General features: G+C 39.2%; 2 protein-coding genes and 1 non-coding gene across 7 annotated transcripts in view; 1 reads left to right on the top strand and 2 right to left on the bottom strand.

The window, feature by feature from the left end:
- Nucleotides 1–7938, bottom strand: part of map2 (microtubule-associated protein 2) — a 60737-nt gene extending 52799 nt beyond the window's left edge. For 2 of the 3 annotated variants that reach the window (XM_061691833.1, XM_061691837.1), the window contains exon 1: nt 7884–7938. The gene's annotated coding sequence lies outside the window, so the exon portion shown is untranslated. The remainder of the gene's footprint in view (nt 1–7883) is intronic. The other variant, XM_061691838.1, reaches the window with a different exon arrangement.
- LOC133411115 (5S ribosomal RNA) lies at nt 5029–5147 on the top strand. Its single transcript, XR_009769619.1, has one exon. It is a non-coding gene; the product is annotated as a 5S ribosomal RNA (ribosomal RNA).
- A 2265-nt stretch (nt 7939–10203) lies between the features above and the next one.
- kansl1l (KAT8 regulatory NSL complex subunit 1-like) lies at nt 10204–23559 on the bottom strand. 3 transcript variants are annotated; one of them, XM_061692205.1, is made up of 15 exons: nt 23422–23559; nt 22417–23131; nt 20364–20505; nt 20113–20265; nt 18126–18226; nt 17659–17818; nt 17180–17321; nt 16408–16476; nt 14617–14757; nt 14099–14163; nt 13729–13817; nt 13385–13448; nt 13191–13303; nt 12645–12765; nt 10204–10678 (listed from the first exon to the last, which is right to left on the bottom strand). In XM_061692205.1, the coding sequence occupies exons 2-15, from the start codon at nt 23103–23105 to the stop codon at nt 10571–10573; spliced, it is 2157 nt and encodes a 718-aa protein (XP_061548189.1). In that variant the 5' UTR covers nt 23106–23131; nt 23422–23559; the 3' UTR covers nt 10204–10570. The 3 variants fall into 3 exon arrangements, 2 of the variants coding, with proteins under 2 accessions (XP_061548189.1, XP_061548190.1); XM_061692206.1 differs by having other exon boundaries at nt 14629–14757; XR_009769570.1 differs by lacking the exons at nt 10204–10678; nt 12645–12765 and having other exon boundaries at nt 13285–13303; nt 13649–13817.
- Between the last annotated feature and the right edge of the window lie 1772 nt (nt 23560–25331).

Raw genomic sequence — 25331 nt, 5'->3', positions numbered from 1 at the left:
GACAAATGAATTAGTATCAAAAATCTCCAAGCCATAATTTGACTGAATATTACATGAGCATTAAGTAAAGTGTCATATGTTCCATGTGGCAAGGCGTCACCAAGTTAGGCTTTGGTAAGAGCAGATGTTCCAAGATTAAACCTGCTTTAAAAAAGAAGCACAGATATAAAGCGCTCCTGCAATGGATCTAATGCCTCAGAGGGTGTTTAATGGGTTAGAAATACTACCGAAGGATCTAATAGTAAATGGATTGGCCTGTTAAGAAACACTGACGAGCACAAAGCTAAAAATCCAAACAGTATTTAACACGTATTATTACCATATTAAAGTAATACTCGCTATGTGTCTGACAGGTTCTTTTGTGTTATTTTGCCCTTCTCTTCTCTGTTTGGTAATGCACACATGTAGGTGCCAGCGCTGATTACGCAACGGAAAGAGGGACACCTCACACCCTAAAATGCTCAAACACTTGCGTGAATAATTCATCTTCTAACTCGCTCAGGAAAGATAAACGTTGTGAATCCCCACAGATCGTCAACAGGTTCAGAGCAGCGTTTTACGTACTCTACAAAGCACCTAGTGAAACAGTCAGCAATATGGGGAGAGGACTGTGACTTTAATTTTTGGAGTAATCCATCATCCATTCCTCACTAACATCCCCTATGAAGAAAAAGTGAAGTTTCAGCAAATCTTAGGGGCAATTTTACTTGCACTTGAACACTTTCAATGTTTTCTTGTTTAGTAAAGAATATACAGTTAAGGCAAGTATTTGGAACATGACGGACTTGGCTATTTTGCCTTTATACACCACCGCAATGGATTGGAAATAAACCAGTCAAGATGTGATTGAAGTGCAGTCGTTTAGCTTTATTAAGCAATGTCACAAAATAATTATTATTATACATTAATAATACATTAATTATACATTATTGTATATATTATATCATACATTAATGCCTTAAGATACAAGAATCTTTTTTTGACAAGAGGTTGGAAAAACGTAGGTAAGGCTAGGCAGTACTATCACTTGAATGACAGAATGTCTCTTAGGCAGAGCTGTTCGGAAGACTGAAGAAATAAGATAAAATACTCAATGTGATTTTTGTCTTTTAACAGAATTAAGCCACTGATATCCACACAGAAGCATACACAGAGGAACAGAGTGGCAATATTGTTAGGTGCACAATGACTCAGTTTTCATGATGCAGCCTACACATATGTTTTTCTCTTCGCACTGTCTTGAAGGGAGCAAGGAATCAGGTTCTGTAGAAACTCTTTCACATAGCTGTGGTAGTCTGCATGTTGAGGTTGAAGTGAAGAAGTAATGTTTTAGAGCTGTCCAAATTTACAAAAATTAACTACCGTATGTACAAACAATCTTTCCACTGCGATTGACTGGATGCAGTTTAATGAAGCTGAAAGCAGAGAATTGTACAAAATATCTTACTAGGAACAATTGGAGTTCATTTTATTGGCTCTTCAATTGATCATGCATTGACTGTTTTTGCTTTCCTGTATACTACTGTCACATTCAAAAAGAAAACTTAACGGGGCTGTTGACACAAGACCACCGAAACTGATAGTGTAAAACTGTATAATTTTCTCATCTGTTTACCAACAACGACATTTAGAAAAGAAAACCTACAGTATGTGAGCACTGAGAGAATGTGACAGTTATTAAAGTTTAAAGTACATCTTCCAACAGTGCTGACAAACAAGCTCTCTTATCGTCGATATGTCACTGTGTATGAGTAAAGCTTCTGCTGAGTAACGTATCTAAATGGGCTGCATCAAAAGTACCTTTCTACCTTCAAGCTAGTGAGAGCTTTTATAATGTTGCCTCATTCACACAATGATAATGGCGTGTGTTGCCATGAAAGGAAAGTACTGAGTCAGTGAAACAAACTAACAGAAAGCATTCAATAGCTTTTCTGCAACTCTATCTGAGCCATACTGCCATGATATCAGGGGAATATTTTTTTTTTTCTTTTCTTCATCAACCAACAGTTAAAACCAGTGGATTGGAGAAAATATGCTAAATGGAGAAAGTCTGACATCTAGCTGGATCAAGCTGAGCTCAAAGCTACAAATCCCCCCCAAAAAAAATCATCCAAAAAGCCTTTTCCACTATTTTCCATTATATAATCATATTGGGCGGCACGGTGGACGACTGATTAGAGCGTCAGCCTCACAGTTCTGAGGACCCGGGTTCAGTCCCCGGTCACGCCTGTGTGGAGTTTGCATGTTCTCCCCGTGCCTGCGTGGGTTTTCTCCGGGCACTCCGGTTTCCTCCCACATCCCAAAAACATGCATTAATTGGAGACTCTAAATTGCCCGTAGGTGTGAATGTGAGTGCGAATGATTGTTTGTTTGTATGTGCCCTGCGATTGGCTGACAACCAGTTCAGGGTGTACCCCGCCTCTTGCCCGATGACAGCTGGGATAGGCTCCAGCACGCCCGTGACCCTCGTGAGGAAAAGCGGCTCAGAAAATGGATGGATGGATGGATAATCATATTGTACAACTGTAATTCCAATGATGTTGGGACATTGTGTTAAACATAAATAAAAACAGAATACAATGATTTGCAAATCATGTTTGACCTATATTTAATTGAATACACTACAAAGACAAGCTATTTAATGTTCAAACTGATACATTTTATTGTTTTTAGCACATAATCATTAACTTAGAATTTTATGGCTGCAACACGTTCAAAAAAAGATGGGACAGGGTCATGTTTACCACTGTTTTACATCACCTTTTCTTTTAACAACATTCAATCCATGTTTGGGAACTGAGGACACTAATTGTTAAAGCTTTGTAGGTGGAATTCTTTCCCATTCTTGCTTGATGTACAGCTTCAGCTGTTCAACAGTCCGGGGTCTTCGTCGTCGTATTTTACGCTTCATAATGCGTCACACATTTTCAATGGGAGACAGGTCTGGACTGCAGGCAGGGCAGTCTAGTACCCGCACTCTTTTACTATGAAGCCACGCTGTTGTAACACATGCAGAATGTTGTTTGGCATTGTCTTGCTGAAATAAGCAGGGGAGTCCATGAAAAAGACGTGGCTCGGATGGCAGCATATGTTTCTCCAAAACCTGTATGTACCTTTCAGCATTAATGGTGCCTTCACAGTTACCCATGCCATTGACACTAACACAGCCCCATACCATCACAGATGCTGGCTTTTGAACTTTGCGTCCATAAAAGTCCGGATGGTTCTTTTCCTCTTTGGCCCGGAGTACATGATGTCCACAATTTCCAAAAACAATTTGAAATGTGGACTTGTCAGACCACAGAACACTTTCCCACTTTGCATCAGTCCATCTTAGATGAGCTCGGGCCCAGAGAAGCCGGCGGCGTTTCTGGGTGTTGTTGATAAATGGCTTTTGCTTTGCATAGTAGAGTTTCAAGTTGCACTTACGGATGTAGCGCCGAACTGTATTTACTGACATTGGTTTTCTGAAGTGTTTCTGAGCCCATGTGCTGATATCCTTTACACATTGATGTCGGTTTTTGATGCAGTGCCGCCTGAGGGATCGAAGGTCACGGGCATTCAATGTTGGTTTTTGGCCTTGCTGCTTACATGCAGTGATTTCTCCAGATTCTCGGAACCTTTTGATGATATTATGGACTATCGATGATGAAATCCCTAAATTCCGTGCAATTGTACGTTGAGGAACATTGTCCTTAAACTGTTCGACTATTTTCTCACGCACTTGTTCACAAAGAGGTGAACCTCGGCCCATCTTTGCTTGTGAATGACTGAGCAATTCAGGGAAGCTCCTTTTATACCCAATCATGGCACCCACCTGTTCCCAATTAGCCTGTTCACCTGTGGGATGTTCCAAACAGGTGTTTGATAAGCATTCCTCAACTTTCTCAGTCTTTTTTGCCACCTGTCCCAGCTTTTTTGGAACGTGTTGCAGCCAAAAAATTCCAAGTTAATGATTATTTGCTAAAAACAATAAAGTTTATCAGTTTGAACATTAAATATATTGTCTTTGTAGTGTATTCAATTAAATATAGGTTGAACAGGATTTGCAAAGCATTATATTCGGTTTTTATTTATGTTTAACACAACGTCATGACTTCATTGGAATTGGGTTGTACTAAGAGTCATTCTGCGATTCACACTGCTATAGAGAGTGGGCTTGTCACAGCTTCCCATCAATAGAATAATCATCTCAATCACTTATCTAGTTAGAATCACAGCAATGTAGTTACAGGTGTCACAAAGTCAATTAGGACAGGCAAGAGTTATCCAATTGGGGTGTGAGGGTTGACCTTTTTTTTCCCGAACTATCTAGCCCGAGTGTCCACTGGTGCCATCTTTTCAAAAATATCTGTTTAACTGCAGCAGAGAACATGTATAAGTCTGTAAATAAACTCAAAATTGAGACAAAAACACCATCCACCTATACCAGCCTCTCTTATTGGTCATATGTCATGGTCCCAATTTGTTTAAGCCGTTTATTTTAAAAGCATTACATTTTTGAGACCAGGTTGTGCATTTTGACTTCCCTCTGACTTGGTCTCATGTAAGCCCACTCTGGTACGGTTTGGTTCACTTAAGCACTTGTGTGAAGGCTACGTGGACAAGTATGTAGAGAAATTTACGACTACATAACAGGATATATTAACATATACGTTGGAATAACTAGCCCCTTTCACATTGCCTTTGTGGAAAAGTGTCACATCAGAGGCATGACAGAGCATTTATTCACTTGAGCTTTTCAGACAGAGCCCAACAAAGCAGAACATTCCCATATCTGAAGTGCACGTTCACACAGCTGATGGGGCTTCCCAGCACCGGCCTCCGATAGTTGTCAAATGGTGACAATTGCTTTCAAAACAGTGACTATTATACTTCACATCAATATCGAGCCTAATTGGAGCATTTTTCTTCTCTTACAATTAAAGTGTAGAGTCTGTGATTAGGCCAGACCAATAAAAGTATTGTTCTGGCGCCATCTTGGTGCCAAGGAACTATGTTGAATTAAGTTGATGAGATTCATTTAGGGCTTAAGGCCATACTACCCTGAGAACGCCCGATCTCGTCCGATCTCGGAAGCCAAGCAGGGGTGGGCCTGGTTAGTACTTGGATGGGAGACCGCCTGGGAATACCAGGTGCCGTAAGCTTTGGCGGCACGGTGGCCGACTGGTTAGAGCGTCAGCCTCACAGTTCTGAGGACCAGGGTTCAATCCCCGGCCCCGCCTGTGTGGAGTTTGCATGTTCTCCCCGTGCCTGCGTGGGTTTTCTCCGGGCACTCCGGTTTCCTCCCACATCCCAAAAACATGCATTAATTGGAGACTCTAAATTGCCTGTAGGCATGACTGTGAGTGCGAATGGTTGTTTGTTTCTATGTGCCCTGCGATTGGCTGGCAACCAGTTCAGGGTTTACCCCGCCTCCTGCCCGATGACAGCTGGGATAGGCTCCAGCACGCCCGCGACCCTAGTGAGGAAAAGCGGCTCAGAAAATGGATGGATAGATTCATTTAGACAAATGTAGTGCTTTTCCACCATCTTTTGGCATTTATAGGCAATAATGAACCTTTTGGTGGGGGTTTTTGCATAGTTTCCCCACTTTAATGTTTACAATCATCAAAAAATTTTAATATCAGACAAATATAACCCAAGTAAACTTAAAATGCTCTTTTTCTATGGTGATTTCCTTTATTAAGAGAAAAATACTTTTCAGTTACCTTTTTCTGAAATGCTGTGCTACATTTACGCCAGATGTAATGAGACACACACCTTCCAAAAAGCTCAACTTTCATCTCGTCAGTTCATATATTATTCTCCCAAGAGTTTTTGAGAATCATTCAGGTGTTTTTTTTTTGTTAAAGTAAGACGAGCCTTTACATTATTTTTGGTCAGCAGTGGTTTTTGCCTTGGAAATCTGCCATGGATGCCATTTTTTCCCCAGTCTCTTATTGTTGTGTCATGAGCTGAGGTAAGGGAGGCCCGCAGTTCTTTAGAAGTTGTCCTGAGTTCCTTTGTGGCCTCCTGGATAAGTAATTGCTCTTCACTTGGGGTAATCTTTGGGAAGGTTCACTACTGTTCCATATTTTCTCCATGTAAGGGCAATGGCTCTCCCTATGGGTCGTTAGAATACTAAAGCTTTAGAAATGGCTTTCGTAACCGTTTCCAGACTAATAGATGTCAATTACTTTATTTCTCAACTGTTTTGGAATTTCTTTGCATTGTGTAATTTTGTTGCAGTATTTTTAGATCTTTTGTCTGACTTGATTTTGTCAGGACAGATTCTGTTTAAGTGATTTCTTGATGGAACAGGTCTGGAGGTAATGAGTCCTGGCTGTGATCAGTGAAAATTAACCAAAAACTGTGATTAGCCACAATTAATTCATGATTTAACAAGGTGGGTAGTTACTTTTTCACACAGGGCCAGGTAATTATTTTTCACGGCACTGTATAGTGTTTGGATATCACAAATGTTCACCTGTTGTGGGTGGAACTATCTGGAAGTATCCCCTGTGGGTTCACGGTTCAACACAAAGTCATCTGCCTCATTAGGTACGCCGTGAGACAAGTTTATTTTATGTCAAGATAAAGACGACGCTGCATTATAACAGAAGCGCACCTGTGCTTCATCATCTCCGCTGGCTGATTGACAGTCCACCTCCTACAACATCCGAGCACCCACGACACAGGCGGTGATTCATAGGCACAGGTTTCGCCACCCAGGCATTACCTTGACATTTATACTTTCTACGCTTGTCTGAAAGCTTGTTGGTGAACACAGGAGAGGGGGAAAAAAAAAACTGTTTTTTTGGAAAGTATCCTACAAATATCGTAAAGGGAGTCTCAGATGGCGCCAGAAGGGTGTTGTATAGAATATAAAGTACATGACACAATAGGGAACAGGCCTCACATAATTTTTATGTAATCTTGTGCGTCACACGAAATGCCCAGTCTCCAAGACGTGTCACACCTAACGGCCATTTGTCACATCTGCAAAACACTCCAATCTGATGGTGTGCTTTATATTTTATCACGTAAAAAGGAAAAGCGAATAGAGGTGGTCAGCTTTGTCCTCCAAACACATAGGCCCGGTCCCAAACAAAAAGGCGGAGCCCACCCTCCTGCCTGCCAATGACTCAGTACATCGCAACATCATTGTGAAGGCATCAGGCATTAACAGTGTCTCCATTCACTGCGGTCCAGCGGACACAAACAGAGAAATCAATAGTCAGTCCCTTTATGGAAATGAGACGTGACTATATGCTGCATCAATTGTAGGAGAGCTATAAGCTGCATGCCATTACCATGCAAGATCTATTTAGAGGAATATTTAATGGAGCTGCCACATTTGATTTTAAATAACATAAAACCATGTGTATTAAATCAGATAAATTCTTTTTTTGAGGGAGGCGGGGGGTTCTTTTGTGTGGCCAACCACAAAAGGACTCAGCAGGTCCCCCATCAGATGCCACTGTGTACTGAATATTTATAGATAAGGGGGCTTATTTAAATGATAAATGTTTTCAAGATATCATAAGTTCCCGCAGAGTCTCTTTTAGGTTTAATGAGGTCCAATGCATAGATTATCTCTCTCTCCAAATCATTCATTACGAATCGCACACGCGTGATTAAACCCAAATGAGCTTCGCACTGAAGTCAGCCATTACAGCTCACCTTCCTATGAGATGTGTTCATACAACTCGGATTTAAATCAGGCAACAATTTTGATTAAAAGGGGAAACGAGACAGCCCGAACTAGCAAGAACCAGAACCAGGTCTCCTGTGGACGAACAGTCTGCTCTAAGGTTACAAGCACCCATTTAACTTTCTTTTTTAGTCAAATTTTACATATTCGGTTTAAGAGAGACAAAATTAGGCGTAATTGTTTTTACCTGTTCGGCGCAGCGTTCTCCAATGCAACACCGGCTCAGTCAGACAACACAGGCACCGCAGGCTGCACGTACCGTAATGACTGCCTTAGACACGCCCCGACACTTTTCAGCCCTTTTCGGCTCATTACGGTATTAGGTACCGCTCCACCTCAAGCAAGAGGCGTATACATTTGTCTGACTGTGCAATTAGTGTTCGTGTTATTTATTTTTAAAAAATCTAGTTTCAAATGTACCTCTCAAAAATGTTTGAAAAGGATATCATGTCAAAACAGATGGAGGTTTTACACATCTTTAATTATTCATAGTTCACAGTATATTAAACATGTAATCTGATTTTGACAAAATATTACAATTTTTAAAAAATGATATAGTTCAGCATTTGTAATATTTGTCCGGTTGTATTTTTAACTTAAAACTAAAAAGAAAAACAAATGATCAAGAACGATTAGATATTTTTCAGAGATTCATTCAAATTAGCATTTTATTCATGTTTATCATTGTCTTAAACTGATGTTTGGTATCGTCTATCGTTTTCTATGTAATATTTATTGTAATATAATTTGTTTTATTTTCTGATAATTGATTAGTTTCTTAATGCTTTATTCTGTCCTTAACGCTATTGTCTAAAAAAAAAAAAAAAAACAATAAGTGGCTGCCCTATTTAAAGAACTAGGCAAACAGACAGTTTAGGTTATTTCAACACAATACCATGAGTTACAAGGGAAAATATAATAATATGGTAATTACAAATAACAAAAGAGACATTAGCCTTACTTGAAGTTTCCTGCTTGATGGAATTGTTAGATATTTTGGAATTTATTGAAGAGGTATCTTTAGCTCGTGGATACCTGCTTTTAAATGAAGTACATATGCAGTGTGTTTTCAAAAACACAGTAAGTCAACAGGAGATGTAATGCCACATATTTTTTCATAAAATGTGAAAAATTATAGACCTATTTATTTTGTGTGTGGCGGAGGAAACTATTGGTAAAAACTCCAAAACCTTGTTAGTTGCTTATTGCACGAGGCCCATATAGGACATTTTTCATTGTCATTTACAGGTATTTTGGTTCCACTTACATATCTAGACGAAATAGATCAAATAGGCATAGACTGGGAAATACAGGATTCCCTCACACCATTCAAGCACAACAAAGGATCTCTACTTGCCTGATTTAAGATGAAATAAATCAATTGAACAGTGATAGTTCAGTCATACTTACATTGGAGACCAGAATGTGTCAGGTTCAAGATAAAATTATAGGTGGAACATAAAAAGCAGAACTATAACTTTTACTTGTGGGACACAAAAATCATAGATGAGAAGGGTGATCTTGTCTACCATCTGCCTTTTGGCTCCCCTGGTAGCGGTGAAGGAGATTACAATTTGGAGGTGAGAAGCACAACGCCTTGACACCACTGACCTCCATATATGTTAATCATCCGTATCGCTGAAATTACTTGACTTTCGTTTGTCCTGCCACAATTAACTTAGGTTAGTGCCATCCCATTAAGGACTTGGCTGAAGTAGCATGCATATTTCAAAAGAATAAAATAATAACTGGAGCTCATTTCGAAGTGTTGAACTCTGTGTCCAAATTGTTGAGTGTCTTTAGACTGAAAGAAACTACTACAAACAGCATGCTGTCAGTGTAGTAAATGTAGTCGAGAGTAGTCTTCTTTGTTTCTTAGAATGTTTTTTTTTTTAATGTAAGGTTGAGTGACACTGTCAGAGATATAAATTCAACAATACAGTACTGTATGTTATTAGCATGTTGTGGTTGTAGTTTGGTGCAGACCCCAACCACTTAGCAACAGAGTTATACATGCCTACATAACACAATACTTTACAAAAAGTTTATGTTTAGAAATGACTTTTGGTTCACAATGACATCAACCTGCACAATGGCATGGAATATAAAGACCTATCTGAATTAAGTAATAGCTACATAAATGTGTATGTCAAAAAGTCCATCCATCCATCCATCCATTTTCTGAACCGCTTCTCCTCACACATGATGCAAATGTTTTACATCCAGAAGTGAAAATAAATAATACAGGACAATCACCACAGTAAATAAGCCTGATACGACAATGTATAAGTAGTAGTGCTGGTATGTATCTATTTTTCCGTATACATCGCTACCTGCTTCTGCATTGGAGTATAACATTAAAAATATATATATTAAAAAATTAAAAGTTGTTTAGAATGTACCACAACAGACAAGTATTAAAGAAATAAATTAGCAGAGGATCACATCATTCCAATGGCACAGTCCAAGACATAATGACATGTGACATGTTTAGTTTAAGGGTTACTCTACATCTCAAAGAGAATTATTTATGCTTTTGTGACAGTTATGAACAAATATAGAAAGCATAAAATGGAGCAGAAAAAAAACCAGACTGTGTTTGTTGAGTGGATAAGGAATTAAAATATGTGATATATGATGACATCCCTTACATAATTTTTTCGACAAAATGACGAGAAAAAAAAGAACTGACACAAGGCAAAAAATGTCCTCAATACCGGATATACAAGTACAGAAAAAAAAATTCACCCAAAAAAATTCCAAGGCAGGATTGACAACACTGTTGCTACACGACTCCCTTTTAAACATTAACAAATGTCCATTACATGCTTATATGCAAGTGGTGAGGCACCTCTTGCTCAGCTGCTCTCAGTTCTATGCACACGTGTTGTCTGCTAGAGGGCGCAGTGTCTCCACGTTGTCATCCAGCAGGGATTTATCTTCATTCTTGTCTAACGGAAAAGTCCTCAGCTCCCAATGTGGCTGAGTGCCCAGACGACAGAACAATCAAAAGTGGTAAGCTACATGAGAATTCATAATGACATCAAGTGATATGCTCATATGAACTTAACGCTCATGCCAAATGGGTTGCAAGGTATATTTCGTGCATTCTTCATGTCCATCCATCCATCCATCTTCTGAGCCGCTTCTCCTCACTAGGGTCGCGGGCGTGCCGGAGCCTATCCCAGCTGTCATCGGGGAGGAGGCGGGGTACACCCTGAACTGGTTCCCAGCCAATCGCAGGGCACATCCAAACAAACAACCATTCGCACTCACAGTCACACCTATGGGCAATTTAGAGTTGTCAATTAATGCATGTTTTTGGGATGTGGGAGGAAACCGGAGTGCCCAGAGAAAACCCACGCAGGCACAGGGAGAACATGCAAACTCCACACAGGCGGGGCCAGGGATTGAACCCGGGTCCTCAGAACTGTGAGGCCGACGCTCTAACCAGTCGGCCACCGTGCCGCCGCATTCTTCATGTATTAATAAATCCAATGCTGCACTTAAATCGGGTTGTGTGTGCACAGGCTCAAAACGTGACAATAGCAAACATACTCCTACTTCAATCAAAGTGAAGTGGTGCAATCAGAGATGTGGGTTCTCAAGGATCCTTCTGGATCTTGTAACTGATATCTTGTGTATCAAACAGCTATAGCTTTATCAAGAAAATGGGAAAAAAAGAGTTGAATGTTACTTTGTCTATTTTGTCATAAATGTATATTATCTTATGGACTGTAATGACAGAGGAGTTCCACCAAGGGCAAGCAACCCTTATTTGGATCAGCACCATATTGTATATTCAATGACACCACTTTCGTGGACCAGAATACAATCATTAAGATTCAAAATACATATTGAAAAAAAACACCTAATGTAATCAGTCCTACAACCTATGAAGGAGTATTTGAGCCACACTGAAAAGAACCAAAAATACCACCATGAGAATAAACCAGAGAATTATAAGAATACTGGCAATTTGACATTAAATCATGATTGTATGAGATAAAAGTCACAATATTCAAAGAAAATCATAACATAAAGAGGAAAGGTCATTTTACGAGAATAAAGTTGTAATATTTCAAGCATAAATGTATAACAGCATTAAAATGTTTCACAAACAGCTCAACACTATGAACAATTTGTTGTGATTGTGTAAATGCTTTTATTCAACTGGTGAATATACAGTATGGCAGCACTCGAGAGAAACTAGTCCTAGACTGTCTGTGTGCAATCTGACATTGACTTGTTAAAATTACAATTTGTTCTCATAATTGTCTCATAATATTTACAAATTGTTTTTCTCACAACATAACAACTTTGTTAAAATCTGACTTTATTCCCATCTTGTTACAATTTTCTTCTCGTAAAAATTTCTTTTTTTTTTTTTTATTTCTGTATTTTTGTATTTATCTACTTACAGGCCTCCAACCTTTTCCAAATTGAAATAGTTTGTGTTTAATCCTGCTAACGAACAAACAAGAAACCGAAATATCCTTGGCATGTCAGATTTGAGTTTATTCCTAGTTTATTACCCATTAAAGATGAAAAATAATAATAATGTGTCAGTGAAATAGCACTTAAATATGTTTGACACACTGTTTAATTTAGACGTTGGCAGAGGGGCGGTGCATTTTTAACCTTATCTGTTGTATTTTATTTGGTTTCAACTAAATTATATCTTAATGAACTTCCAGATAAAGTGACTTCATATCTGGGTTGCATATAATATGCCACAATCATACTTCACTTAATAAAGAAGACACTAATATAATTGAGTTATATTTGCTACATCTTGATTAGGAGGACAAAATATGGCTTTTGCCAACCAAGTTTAAAACAGAAAAAAATCCTACTCTCCAGTGTAAAACTCAACATGCAACGTGTGTAATCCAGCATGACATTGTTATTTTGGGGGTGGTTTCAGATGTGTGGAGTTTGATCTTACCAGCCTTTGCTCTAAACTTAGCTGTTCATCAGGCTTCAACTGTGAATGACTCCACTCCACGGAGCTCTCCAATCGTGATTTGCACGCCACACCGACACTGCCTCGCGATCTGCTGCCAGGTCTGAAATGAGAGGAGGGAAAAAACAGACATGAGAGTCCAACATAAAACCACTCAACATTGCACTTTCATAAGAGGTGGACGTGACACCACATGAGAACAGGTAAAAAAAAAAAAAATTTTAAATCAGTGTCACATTTTATGACACTTGTATTCTTTTTTTCTTCATTTATTGTCTTCCACTATAACCAACAAATACCATTTTTGAGAACATTGGAATGGTGATGCACGAACAACTTAATGTAGGTACAGTAGACTACGTCTCCCTTACTGTCAATGTCTGACGTGCTTTTTTATTTGCAAATTTTAAAAAAATAGCACATGACAGCCCCACCAATATAGGATGTTTGTCTCTAGGGGTGTGCCAATGTTTTTGTCCTCATAGTGTCCTAATACTCTGTAAACAAATGTGAAATGCACAAAGACACCTTGTAGGATGTCTGCAGCATGTTCTCCTTCCACAGGGTTTTGAGTATAATTTCTCCTTTAGCTCTAAAGCCAAGTGTCTCTGCGCAAAGACCGCATCAGTGAGGACTTCCACCTGGGAAAACACACAAAAACAAGAGGAATGATGATGATAGTTTCTTCACAAAGATCTCATATCCAAAGAATGAGACTCTACCTGCCCCTCCTCGGTGTCTCTCTCAGTCTCCTTAACTAGACACTGGATGTCAACAACGTGCCAACTATTACAAATGAGGGGAGGGGAGAAATGAGCATTTATCTTCATTACAGAGCAATTACATATCTGATTTGTCATGAAAAACATGAAAGTTAAAATATTTCACGTTTGAGGTATAAGAGAAACCCCTTCTACTCGTGTGAGTGATTAAAAGTGATTAAAACATGCAGTAATTAAAATCACCAAACAACCAACAACACTCACGGCAATCCCAGTTTGTGACTGATTTCTACTGACGCATCAGGTGGACCATTACGGTTGACCCAGTGTGTGTTGTCCGATACCTTGGCGTGAGAATATGCTTGGACAGCATCTTCTCCACTTTGCTCACTGGCACGTTGACCTTCCTGTTGCTGTGTTGACATACAAAGCCCTATGTGGAAAGGTGATATGTAGTAAGTCTTTCACAACAGTGAGTACACTGTTTTTACATACAATACGCAAACATTCATTCAATGCATTTACTTTAATTAGTCTGAAGCAAATTACACTATTTGGAGACTTTGACATAGGAAGCGAGGGTTACAGGCTTGGTTAGTCACACAGCAATGTTCGTTTGTGTGTGTGTGTGTGTGTGTGTGTGTGTGTGTGTGTGTGTATGTGTGTGTTTAAGCATGAATGCGTGTGAGTGAGTGAGGCTGTCTTGCAAGAAACCTTTTTGAAGCTCTCATCAAAAATTTCCTCTGGGTCCACCAGATGATAGGCTTCAGACATCTCATCTGATTACAACAAATAGAATATTAGGATGGATTAATTCATTCAAATAACCAATAACTTACTTATGGAACATTTCAGCATTTCATTACGGACAAATATTATGAAGGCCACTTTTTAATAATTATTCAATCGGCTTTTTGGGCAAGACACCTTCATATGCCCCTGAAACCTTTTTTTCTGAATTTTTTTGACAGGGCTGTGCTTCCAATGTTGGAGGGCTACAAAGGGACGCAACTCCATCTCTTGTATCCAACGTGTCCTAATATTTATTTCCATATTCTGCAGCAAGCAAAATCAATTTGACAGCCACAGTAGAAAGAGTTTGAGTGACAGAGAGAAGGGATGAGAAGTTGATGTTGTTTAATTTCATTTATTACAAGTTGCTCTTTGCATTTCTAAGAGCTGTGCCTCGCTTGAAACTGCAGAAAGTTTTCATTTAAACAACTAGAACTTACTTTTACACACACCTTTTATGAAAGTGTGTTTTGTCTTTCTCTTTTGCTGATTGCTTCTTCTGCGTTGATGCGGTGTGGAATCAGCCAACTTAATTGATGACAGATGCATGCCAGGCCCGGCTTGGCGCATGTGTCTGTGGCCTGGAAGAAAGACAGGAGCTGAATCAATACACACAAGGGAAATGTATTTTCTTTCCTGCAGCTTACAATTCACTTCCTGCTTTGGAATTATATGCTTTAGTTGATGTGCACTTAAGCTTTTTTTAACCATTACATTTATTACTGAGCAGGAAATTGCTTCTCTGTTAGCTATTCTCATCATAGCAATTTCATCCACTCTCATAAAGGCCCAGGCAATGACTCTATTTAGTGGAATATATCTGGTATGTCTCTGGAAGTCTTGGTCATCAAAACCTTGTGCTCTTATACAGTACATGGACACAAAACAGAGATTAATATACTGTAATATCTAAAAAGAAAAAACTGACAATATATCAAATGCTCGGATTAAATTCTGCAGATACACATTAAAATCAGTGTAATGACAACTTGCCTGTGAGTCAACAGTTCATCAGACATTGTTCATCTAGGCTGATGATGAGAGAAGTGTTAAAAGAATATGCTGCTTGATCACACTAATAAAAACATTATCCAATATCTTTAAGATACCAGATATCAAAAGACTAATTTCAAATTTAAAGTTACCAGTATGGTGGAACGAGAATTAAGATTAATTCCTGTCTGAATTAATATGAATCAAGAGGTGTCTCAACACTTTAATCTACAGTATTTATGCCTGTGGATATGATGTTTAAAATGCTAACATGATGCAAGACTAGAGCTCAAATTACACTGATTAAACCATTAATTGTTTCTGAGGGATCCTTTTATATTCAACTGGTGCAAGATGGTTGTTTATGATGGATGGCCACAGTGTGTGGCAAACATACAGACTGTTCAATACCAATTTAGTTGTCCCGTCACAAACCTTGCCTAGTTCCCATCCTGTTTAATATGCAATATGACCTATTGCTGCTCAGATTAATTTTGCTGCCATTATGCAGAGGAATATTCTGTCTCATGCTCTCCTGACAGATTGTCTTCGTGTTACTGACAGAGGGGTCATTTAAGCGGACACAAAATCAATAGTGTGCAGGGTGTATAAAGTTTTGATCAATTTCCACATTGTTTTCTTGGTGTCTCCTCACTTGTGTCTTGTTTCCACAATTAATTAAAAGTCTTTGCTCCACTTGGAATGGAAACTAAGTTTTTGGGGGTTTTTTGTCACTCACTAAAGGTGCCAGGCTAAGCAAATGCAATATAAAATTATCACCAAATCATTAGCCAAGACTAACATGCAAAGACACAAACTGGCACTATTGAAATACTAAATTATTCAATTTCCATCTAGTGCACAGTTGGATGCTTCATATGGACACAGCGGGAGGTTCAACAAACCTCGAGGCAACTAAGATGTACAATAACAAGCAGGCACAGTCGTGAAACTCCATGCTCATAAAAATACGACTTCCTGTCATACATAGCCATTTTTAACAAACATTGTGAATGGTTGTTATTTTAAAATCACAATGTGATTTAGTGCCGTTTGTTAAAACGTGATTTTAATTTTAGTCATCTTTGGTTGAGTAAGTGCTAAATGTCAAATGTGATGTGTTCTGCTGTTAAAGTGGACACACTGTGGAACATGACAAAGTGTCATTGTGAAATGGAGCAACCAGAAAAACAAAAAAAGGAGGCATGTTATTAAAATTGGTCTGAGGGAGAACTTACTGTGTATAGTGTCAATGACTAAATGTTTTTGGAACCATCGCTCTCTCCCCAGACTCCTCTGTGGACTTTCTAGTGAGATACAGTGCAAGACATATTTATTCACACCATTTCAATGCAGCATACAGCGATAAAATCTGATAAAAACAGCTTTCATGTTGTAAAAGTTTGAAATTCATTTGCAATTAAGTACTGTATAAATTTAGATTTAGCTTTCAAATTCTTACTACATTTAGCAAATCATACTTGCCACATTATATACACCTGCACAATCTAATGCGATCCAGTACACCAGGAGCAGTAGCAAAAATGATGTCTACATTACACAGAGATAACTAGAGTGTCACTGAACAGTCTTTGCCTCGCCCATCTGATTCATTTGAAAAAGCGTGTGATAAACTCCCATCCTGTAGGTTGAAGTACCAGAAGGACAGAATGTGAATGTTTTTTGTGTGTTTTTACTAGAGCTCTGCCAGATTTCCCCACTTAGCCCAAATACAAACACAATATTTCGGCCAAAATTATTATTATTTTTTTTTATTACCCAATCCACTCCTCTATGTGGTTCTGTACCAACATTTAGTGAGTTATCCTTTGGCCCAAGAGTAAATTGAGTATTTAATGTTTCCGTCATCAATCTAACTAATTAACTGAGCTACCAACTACCTCTCCCCTTGTGTGATTTATCAATAATGCTCCATTTGGACTGACAAATGGTCTTTCTTGCAGCTCTAAAGGGTAACCAAAATCTGTGCTAAGATGATGTTGCTCCTACCACATGATGGTGTTAACACAGACGAAGTTCTGAGTGAGGTGAAAGTCCTGCTGGTGCTGCAGTCAGGGTCAGAGCACGGGACCACGGGATCACAAGAAGAATGACAAGAACACAAGAGAGGAGCAGTGGACTTCAGCAAGTCCTGCAAGGAAAGAGTAATTGAAAGAAGAAACAAAATTACCTACGGTGTAAAATAGTAAGCTGTCTACTTTAGTCTAAAAGTTACATTTAAAAATCAGTCAAAACTAATTTTGTAAATGCATTACTGTAATGAATCCTATCCAACAAGGCAGGTGGACTTCAAGTGTCTGTCAAGTGTACCACTGAATGTACACATTGCATGAGACATTGGAGATCTGTGACAACATGTGATTGAAACCACATGAATTTGAACAACATTCATCCAATCTACATGCTGTGAAGGCTGCTGTCAGACAAGACACAGGAAAGATATCTAATATTGTAGCAATGTTACTTACTCGTGGACAAGCATTGTAGGAATCGAAAAAGAACAATTTCGGCTTTCGGTGGGTGACCAGGGGTCTGGTCCGAGCACATACACACGACACATCGGACTTATAGAGCTTCCTCAGTCTTCTGTTGGATCCCCATGGCATAAAAACGTCTCCTCTGGCCCCACTGCAGGATTAGACGAGAAATTAGTGACTATATGATTTTAATACTCACGCATACAAGAAAAGAAGGATCATCAAGGTATTGGCCCTTAGATCTTATTCACACAGAAGCACCAGGACAGATCAAGCCTGTGTCACCTGCATTAAAAAAAACAGCATGGCTTTTTATTTTGCATTTGACTTTCATCTTCCCAGTCACATTGAATGTTCAAAAGGCAGCATGGAGGAAATACAGGAAATGATCAGAATTGACCCCAAGTTGCAGAGAGCGTGGAATACATTATTGTGTTGTTGTGCCCTCTATACTGTACCTGGAGATGTCTCTCCCACTAGTCCACATCTGTTGTTTTGAAGGTGCTGAGAAGCCGAGAGGAAGCATCAGAGTGTTGACGATCTGGCTGAGCTGAGCACTCTGCAATGAAGGCATCAATCCCAAGAAACATCTAAAACACAAATCTCAGCTTTGAATAATAATGTGTAAACGATGCACACTGTATAAGTAGACGTCCAATGACAAACAGTATTTTATTTCTTCATTTTTCTTACTTTTATCCTAATAACAGAAATGTTTTAAGCGGGATTCAAAACTGGAGATTGTTAACAGCAGTGGCATGCAACGGGCAGAGAGCAGTCTCTCTACGACGATTGCTTTTCAAGGGCCATCACCAAAGCCTATTTGGCGCCGGGCAGCAACACAACTTTGCACGCTACTGCTACAAAGTAGTTGATAATATAGTGGTTCATACACTTACGCAGTGAAAAAGGGAATGATTGTCTTTATATGTGGCTAAAAACTGATGGTTGAGTTTTGTTGGACAGCAATCGATATTGAAACTTTAAACACATTCACTTGATGGTTTTTTGGGAGGGGTTGGGGCTTCTCTATTTATACATGGTTATAGGGTGAAATAAAATATTATAGCACATACTCACTGGATATTTTCCCTCAGGAGATGGTAGCAGTGAAAAGAGTGATAATGACACTTCTATTATATATAGTTTGACTCTTACTACCTTACTTTACAAGGCCACATTGTGCCCATGTGTATCGAGGCAGGTTTAATGTCATGTTTGTCTCAGCTCCTTTCGGTTGATTCCTGTTTTTGTATCAGTTATTTTACTGCACATCAGAGTGAGATGTAGCTTGAGGGAACACATTGCTGACATTTACTGTTTGTGCACACACAGCTCTTGTTGGAGTGAAACGCTATTGCAGTCCTCCAAGTGTAAAAGCACAACGGGCTTTCAAATCCAAATAAGCTTCTTTCTTTGCCATTTTTTCGGGGGGCAAAAATACATTATATGTACCAGCACTAGCTAAAACACAGTACTATGATGGGGGCCGTCGTGTTCAGCGAAATCCTCATCATCTCTAGACTAGATGTGGTGTGGAAGCACAAATACCGCCTGGCCCGCTAATACTGTGCACTATTGAACTATGTCGGCTGACACATTTTGAGAGTGATGGATTTTATCATTCTATCGTGTACACCATGACCGAGATGGAAATCATGCAGTGGCTGTCACAGGAACAGCAGCGAAGCGTAACAGCGTTGTAGATCAAATTCTTGATGAGAAAGCGATCCGTAAAAAGAAATCCAGATCGGCTCACAACTCAGTCAGTAAGTAAGTACAGTACATGTAGAGTAGATGATGACATTTTGATTATGGTTTATTATGTAGCTTTATTACATGTAAAGAAAACACGAAGCTTGTCGTTGCTGAATATTTACTAACTGTATGATCTTTCTTGATGTTTTGAACTTATTTTTTAGAATAAATATTTCATATATTTAGCGTAAGTAAACAGCACCTGATAAAGAAGATATGCACATTTAGAATATAACAGAAATTGTTTACATCTTGGGTTTAGGTCCCCTTTAAAGTCTTTACAGGAAGCGTGGGGACGAAAAATATTCCTCGTTTCTTCTCTCAGGAGTAAAGATGCATATGTGTGATATTTCACAAGTATAATTATTTCTCCCCAAATAACATTTTTTTATACTTTAAAGCAAGATAACATGGTGAATTGAGTTGTTTTTTTTTAATGTTACCTTTCCACCCAATTTCCACTCTTCACGACTTTCTGGCAAGGTTTAAATTAACAGCAGCATGGGAAGTGCTTGTAAAGATGAGTCTTTATACATTCAAGGTCAAATGTGGGCTGGTTGTCGTAAACATGGATATTTGCACATAAATAGAGAAGTGAACACGCATAAACATTAATTACTGAGCTCAGTAAAGGACGCACAATGTGGTACGTGCAATTTGTGCAGACAGTTCAGTATACATACTTACCTGTCGTTCAATGTTGTAAAGAAGACGATTGGGGCTGCATGGTTCCATGTCAGCGTCTAAGGCTGAGCAGGAAAGACCTGCCATTTCCTTTAAGAGAGTTTGCTGGATCTGCCTGTCCGTGGGTGGTTGGGACTCAGCAAGCACCACGCCGCCCTTTGTCACACACACACACACACACACACACACACACACACACACACTGTGTGCATTGTATCCACTGTTGCATTGCATTGTGACAAGTACAAACTCACCTTATTGGAACGAATGTTTTTGTGGAGTTCCCCAAGTTGTTCGAGCTTTCCTTCAAGGTCAGCCAGACGTAGCTGCAACCAAATCCATCTGCTTCCAATCTCTGCTCTCTCTTCCAACCACTTGTGTTCACAGCTGCTGCAGCTGCAGTGCAGGGAGACACATAACAAAACAAAATATGAGTTAGTTTTCTTTTCACAAGATGACAATTGCATTTAAATGACAAGCATGTTTTGTATTCCCCTTATAAGAAATTAAACTTGATGGAACAGAGATAGTTTTTATTTAAAGGGATTTAAACAACACAGGTTGAGTTGAAGCCCAGTAAAAATACACTTTAGTAGCACCTTATTTTCTTTATTTTCTTATTTTCTAAACTATGCCATAAAAAGAATATACCAAAATGTTTTGAAATTCCACAAAATGAACAGTGATGAAAATGTTCATCTTAATCTTAGCAAAGCAAATTGAGGATATGAGCAAGCTATCTAGGTACAAGTAGCCTACTAACATTTCTCTTCATTTAAGAAAAAAATCTCTACTACAAAATACAAGACTAAGCAGTAAATAGTTAAACATGTTAATAAGTGGTCATTCTGCTCTAGTCATTGCATACAAATCACCGAAGCTCTAAGGCCAATGCTAAAGATTAACTTTTATTTAACAGCTGTATCGAGCAACCCCCCCACCCCCCCAAAAAAAAGAATCGCTTTGAATACACAATAGGTTAAATGATGTAAATAAACTGCCGCACTGCAAACATAGGTTAATGTACACTACCTCGTAGCATGTTATAAAGTGTAACAGCACACGAGATGTAACAAAGGATACAATAGGACACCAAATAAAACACGGTTTATACTGCATGTGTCCTGCATGCCCACATTTCCATGGCATTAACGTTTATTTTTTCCCGTGCATGTGTGTGTGTGTGCGTGTGTGTGTCTTTGTTTAGCTTTAGTGGGGCCACAGTTGCCATGGTAGTGATATTGGACCTTGGCAAAGCCAAGCAGGGTCTCGTCCACTTCAAACTGACACCAGACAAGGACCGCTAAGCCAAGCAACAAGCAAGTTAAGCCTTGATTCGACAAAGGATGTCGTTCCTTTGCCTCTTTGGTATACAAAACCACCAGACGAGTGCTTTCAGAATCAGAATCTGAATCCTCTTTATTTGCCAAGTATGTCAAAAACACACAAGGAATTTGTCTCCGGTAGTTGGTGCCGCTCTAGTATGACAATAGACAGCCATTTTGACAATAAATACTTTTGAGACATCGACTTGGGGCTGAAATGATGACGAACTCTTTGATAAATCTATGCGGGGTTGAGTTTGTGACTATTGGCCTTTTCTTTGAGGATAATGTTTCATTGATTTAGGTCCCTGCAGAAAAAGAATGCTGTATGTCCCAAGTTCCCCAGTCCCTTTTTAAATGTAGAGATTAGCCACACTGTTAGCCATAACATTGTAGAGGTTGACTATAGACACATTTTTCATCTGTAGCAAGTGCAAAAAAACTATATATATTTTTTTTACTAGGAAGAGAACTGCGACATAAAAGCATTTTATGGCTGCTGAGTTGTGACATTGCCATTTTATTTTCTGTTCTGTACAATTATGTGTAATAGTTTATCCTAAAAGGGGAGAAGCTAGAATGTATCACACTCTCTGAAGCTTGGAGGAGATGCTGTAATCCTGTGTAGTGGCCGATGAAAATTCAGTAAAGTATAGACCTTGTTGGAGTGCAATGTAATAAAAAACTAACGAACATGAAAGCCAGCACCTAAATATACAGTGGAACCTCCAAGGTCAATAAAACAATCAGTTCCAGGATGCTGGCTACTATTTGAAAGGATTTCAATTCAATTTTGCACAGAGTAAATAATGGAATGATCTGTTTTAAGGACAAACTGTTACAATTATGAAACTGTTATTATGTGTTCAGGTAATGTTTAGGTAACCTTTTAGCAATGTAAAAATAAGTTAACAATAAAACTCTTAACTTGAATGACCAAGGCATAATCTTTTTGAATAAATTCCACTTGGTTGATACTCACATCGTCTTGGCTCCTCTGTGGGACCTGACCTCATCTTGTGCTTCGTCAGAGCTACTGCTGGCCGTGGCCTCCGAGTCCAGATCCTGCTGTAGGTGTCTGAGCAGTGCCCGTGAGGCAAGCTTTCCAGGGTCTTTGGAGTCTAAAACACAAAGTTTTCTCAGCCCTTCCAAATGCTGGCTGCAGTGCAGTGAGGTGATCTCCGCCAGCAGGGTCTGCGCACTCCTCTTCAGCCTCCGTGCTCGGATGTTTAGTGCTGCATGTCTGGACTGCGACTCTTTCACCGCCTTCTCTAGCACAATTTTCCAAATTCCCTGCCCCGAACCAAGAGCAGGGCTACTTTGATCTGCCTTCACTTGGGAATCGGGAGGAGAAACTATGATAAGGGAGGAGTGATGCACATCAACTCCATCTGGCACACACGCAGACGCATTCAAGTGACAAGCCCCTTGACTATTATAGTCAGAGACTATGGTGATGTCTGGTACACCTGGGAAGATGGAGGACATCCGGGGAGAATCTATCAATTCATTGGAGCCCTGGAGTGAGCGCTGGCCTCCGAATGGAATTGGCGACCACAAAGGGCTAACGGGTGCTTCCAAAGGGGAAAGTGAAGAGAGGTCCAGCCACATCTTCTGGAAATCTCCACCTTGTGTGTATCTCATCTGAAACTCCACCTCTGCGCTCTGCATTTAGGCTTTACGCACATACGGTCCATCTACAAGAAGAAACACATGCTCCTTTGACTCTAGTCAATAGTGAGCCAAGTCAATTAAACACAACAAAGTGTCCTAAATGTAAAATACTCTCGATGTTCCACCTATATTTAAAATTTCATTAGGGTGTTTTGTTTTTCATGTACTTTTTCATTTTTTGTTGTTGTTGTAAATACACGACAGACTGTATTTATCGATGTTAACGTTCAACAAGAGCAGCGAAAAGTCATTACGTCAATCACGTCTGAAGGGGAACAAGTCGCTTCATACTCAATTTGGGGGGATGACTTACGTCGCTTATTGGAGCTCATATGTCCACAAAAACGCCGCAGATGTGGGGAGTTTCCATGCTGCCGACCTTTTTCCAAACGACTAAAGCGACTTTGACAGGTTTGGGGACATCCAGCGGTCGGTTTGTACCGACAGCGAGAGCTGCTGACAACTGACTTGAAGCCTTCGTTGCATCCAGACATCCACTTGGTAGCTGGCTCGTGGTGCCTTAATTAAAGCTCAGAAAATTCTAAACCGCACTTACAAAGTACCCAAACGTACTATTTCCACTCATTGTCACTGAATGCAACATTGTCTTTAACCAAAGTTGTCTTGTTCTGATTCATTTGCGGTGTTTATTTTAATTTGAGGGTTGTTGTTTTTTTCTGACAACGTTTTACTTTTTACTCCCTACATCTGAAAATAGATATCTGTACTCAGAGGGGGCGGAACCTCTTCAACCTTTTCAACCTCTGCAGATGATGAAACAAAGTGAAAAAGATGAAAAATAAATGTAAAGTCGACCGCAATTGCGATCTTGATTGATTCATTGACACCTTGGGAAACATTTAGCATAAACATGCCACAGATTTGGCGAAACAAGATATTCCCCATCTATGGCTTATTAAATAGGATTGTGTATTATTCCTGTTGTTATTATTAGCTAATCTAGCATTTTTTATTTTTTTTAGTCAGTTCACAACAACAGCAAAGCTATGAGAACATGTTTTTGGATGGTATAAAAGGCTGAGACAAAGCTAGCCAACTTTTTTTCTTCTCTATTTAAGTAAAGGTGTTGAATCAGTACATGTACATTTACCAGAATATTTTTACACAAGTATCTTTACAAAAGGGCAGAGTGCAAGTAATTTTGCAACCTCTAATTACATAATGCAGTTTTACGCCACCTTAAATTACAATTACAAGGATAAAGATAACTTATTATACTACTTTGACAGCCAGTTTTTGTGTGATGTACAGTGCGGCCATTTTAAGGCACAACCCAAGAAGAATGAGAGAAAGAGCGCAAGTAAGAGGTGCATTGTTGTTACTCATGTACTGGAGTTAAAAGACACAAATCCCCTGCAGGCCCACTACAGTCTAGAGCCTCAAGTGGGAAAGGCTAACACAATAAAAACAAAGCATTATTTATACATTACAAAAAAAAAAAAAATGCCCATCCCTTGTTTGCTACCAACTGAGCATAAGACTAGCAAACAAAGCAACGCAAGAGGTGGCTAATGTTGGCTTGTTAACGGTGCTAATGCTAGCTTAGGATTGCTCGCGCAACTTACTATTTTGTTGAAGCTGGACAATGTTCTCTGTGACTGTCACAACTACACACTTTCAGATTCGCATGCCATTGGGAATGTTTGAGAATCACGCTCATTCACGTCAGTGAGGGGCGGCCTGGCTGTTGTCAGAGATTTGAGGAGGGGGTGGTGAATTTGCCTAATGGAGTGAGGCATTTACATTTAAATCTTGCTAGCAGTTTAAAAACGCCAAACTCCTTCTTTAACCAACAAAATAAATTGCACATAGGCCTGCTTGAGTGGTTAGTTTCAGCAATACAGAAATTAACCTAAACTATGGAGGAAAATAGGGTCCATAAATGGAGCAAGAGTCAAGAACCCAATTCAAAACAGGGAAGCATGGAATAAAACAGGTGTTTTCATTTTCGTGAGAACATTTTGCATACTTCCTCTTTGTCCACCATTCATTGATTAAATAGTGACTAATTAACAGTCAGTTTTATTAAAATGGACAGAAACTCAAATAGATAATGATGTATTACACTACAAACTCCAACCAAGATACATAAAAAGTGGCACATTTAAAGTTAGGTAAGTTAAAGTATAACAGCACAGGGACCTTTCTTTGGGAAATATCATATCCATCCCCTTACTACACCGCGTATCCTCACTAGAGTCC

Source organism: Phycodurus eques, chromosome 12, assembly GCF_024500275.1.
Source record: "Phycodurus eques isolate BA_2022a chromosome 12, UOR_Pequ_1.1, whole genome shotgun sequence".
Lineage (NCBI taxonomy): Eukaryota > Metazoa > Chordata > Actinopteri > Syngnathiformes > Syngnathidae > Phycodurus > Phycodurus eques.
Note: the sequence above shows the minus strand (reverse complement) of the source record. Positions and strands in the feature narration are given on the sequence as shown.

What these genes read in the sequence shown, in the direction of transcription:
- kansl1l (XM_061692205.1), bottom strand. Translation starts at nt 23,105, where the DNA reads ATGCAGAGCGCAGAGGTGGAGTTTCAGATGAGATACACACAAGGTGGA. An exon ending in GAGACACCGAGGAGGGGCAG is followed by an intron (nt 13,304 to 13,384) that starts GTAGAGTCTCAT and finishes GTGTTTTCCCAG; the next exon opens with GTGGAAGTCCTCACTGATGC. An exon ending in TAAGTTTAGAGCAAAGGCTG is followed by an intron (nt 10,679 to 12,644) that starts GTAAGATCAAAC and finishes CTGGGCACTCAG; the next exon opens with CCACATTGGGAGCTGAGGAC.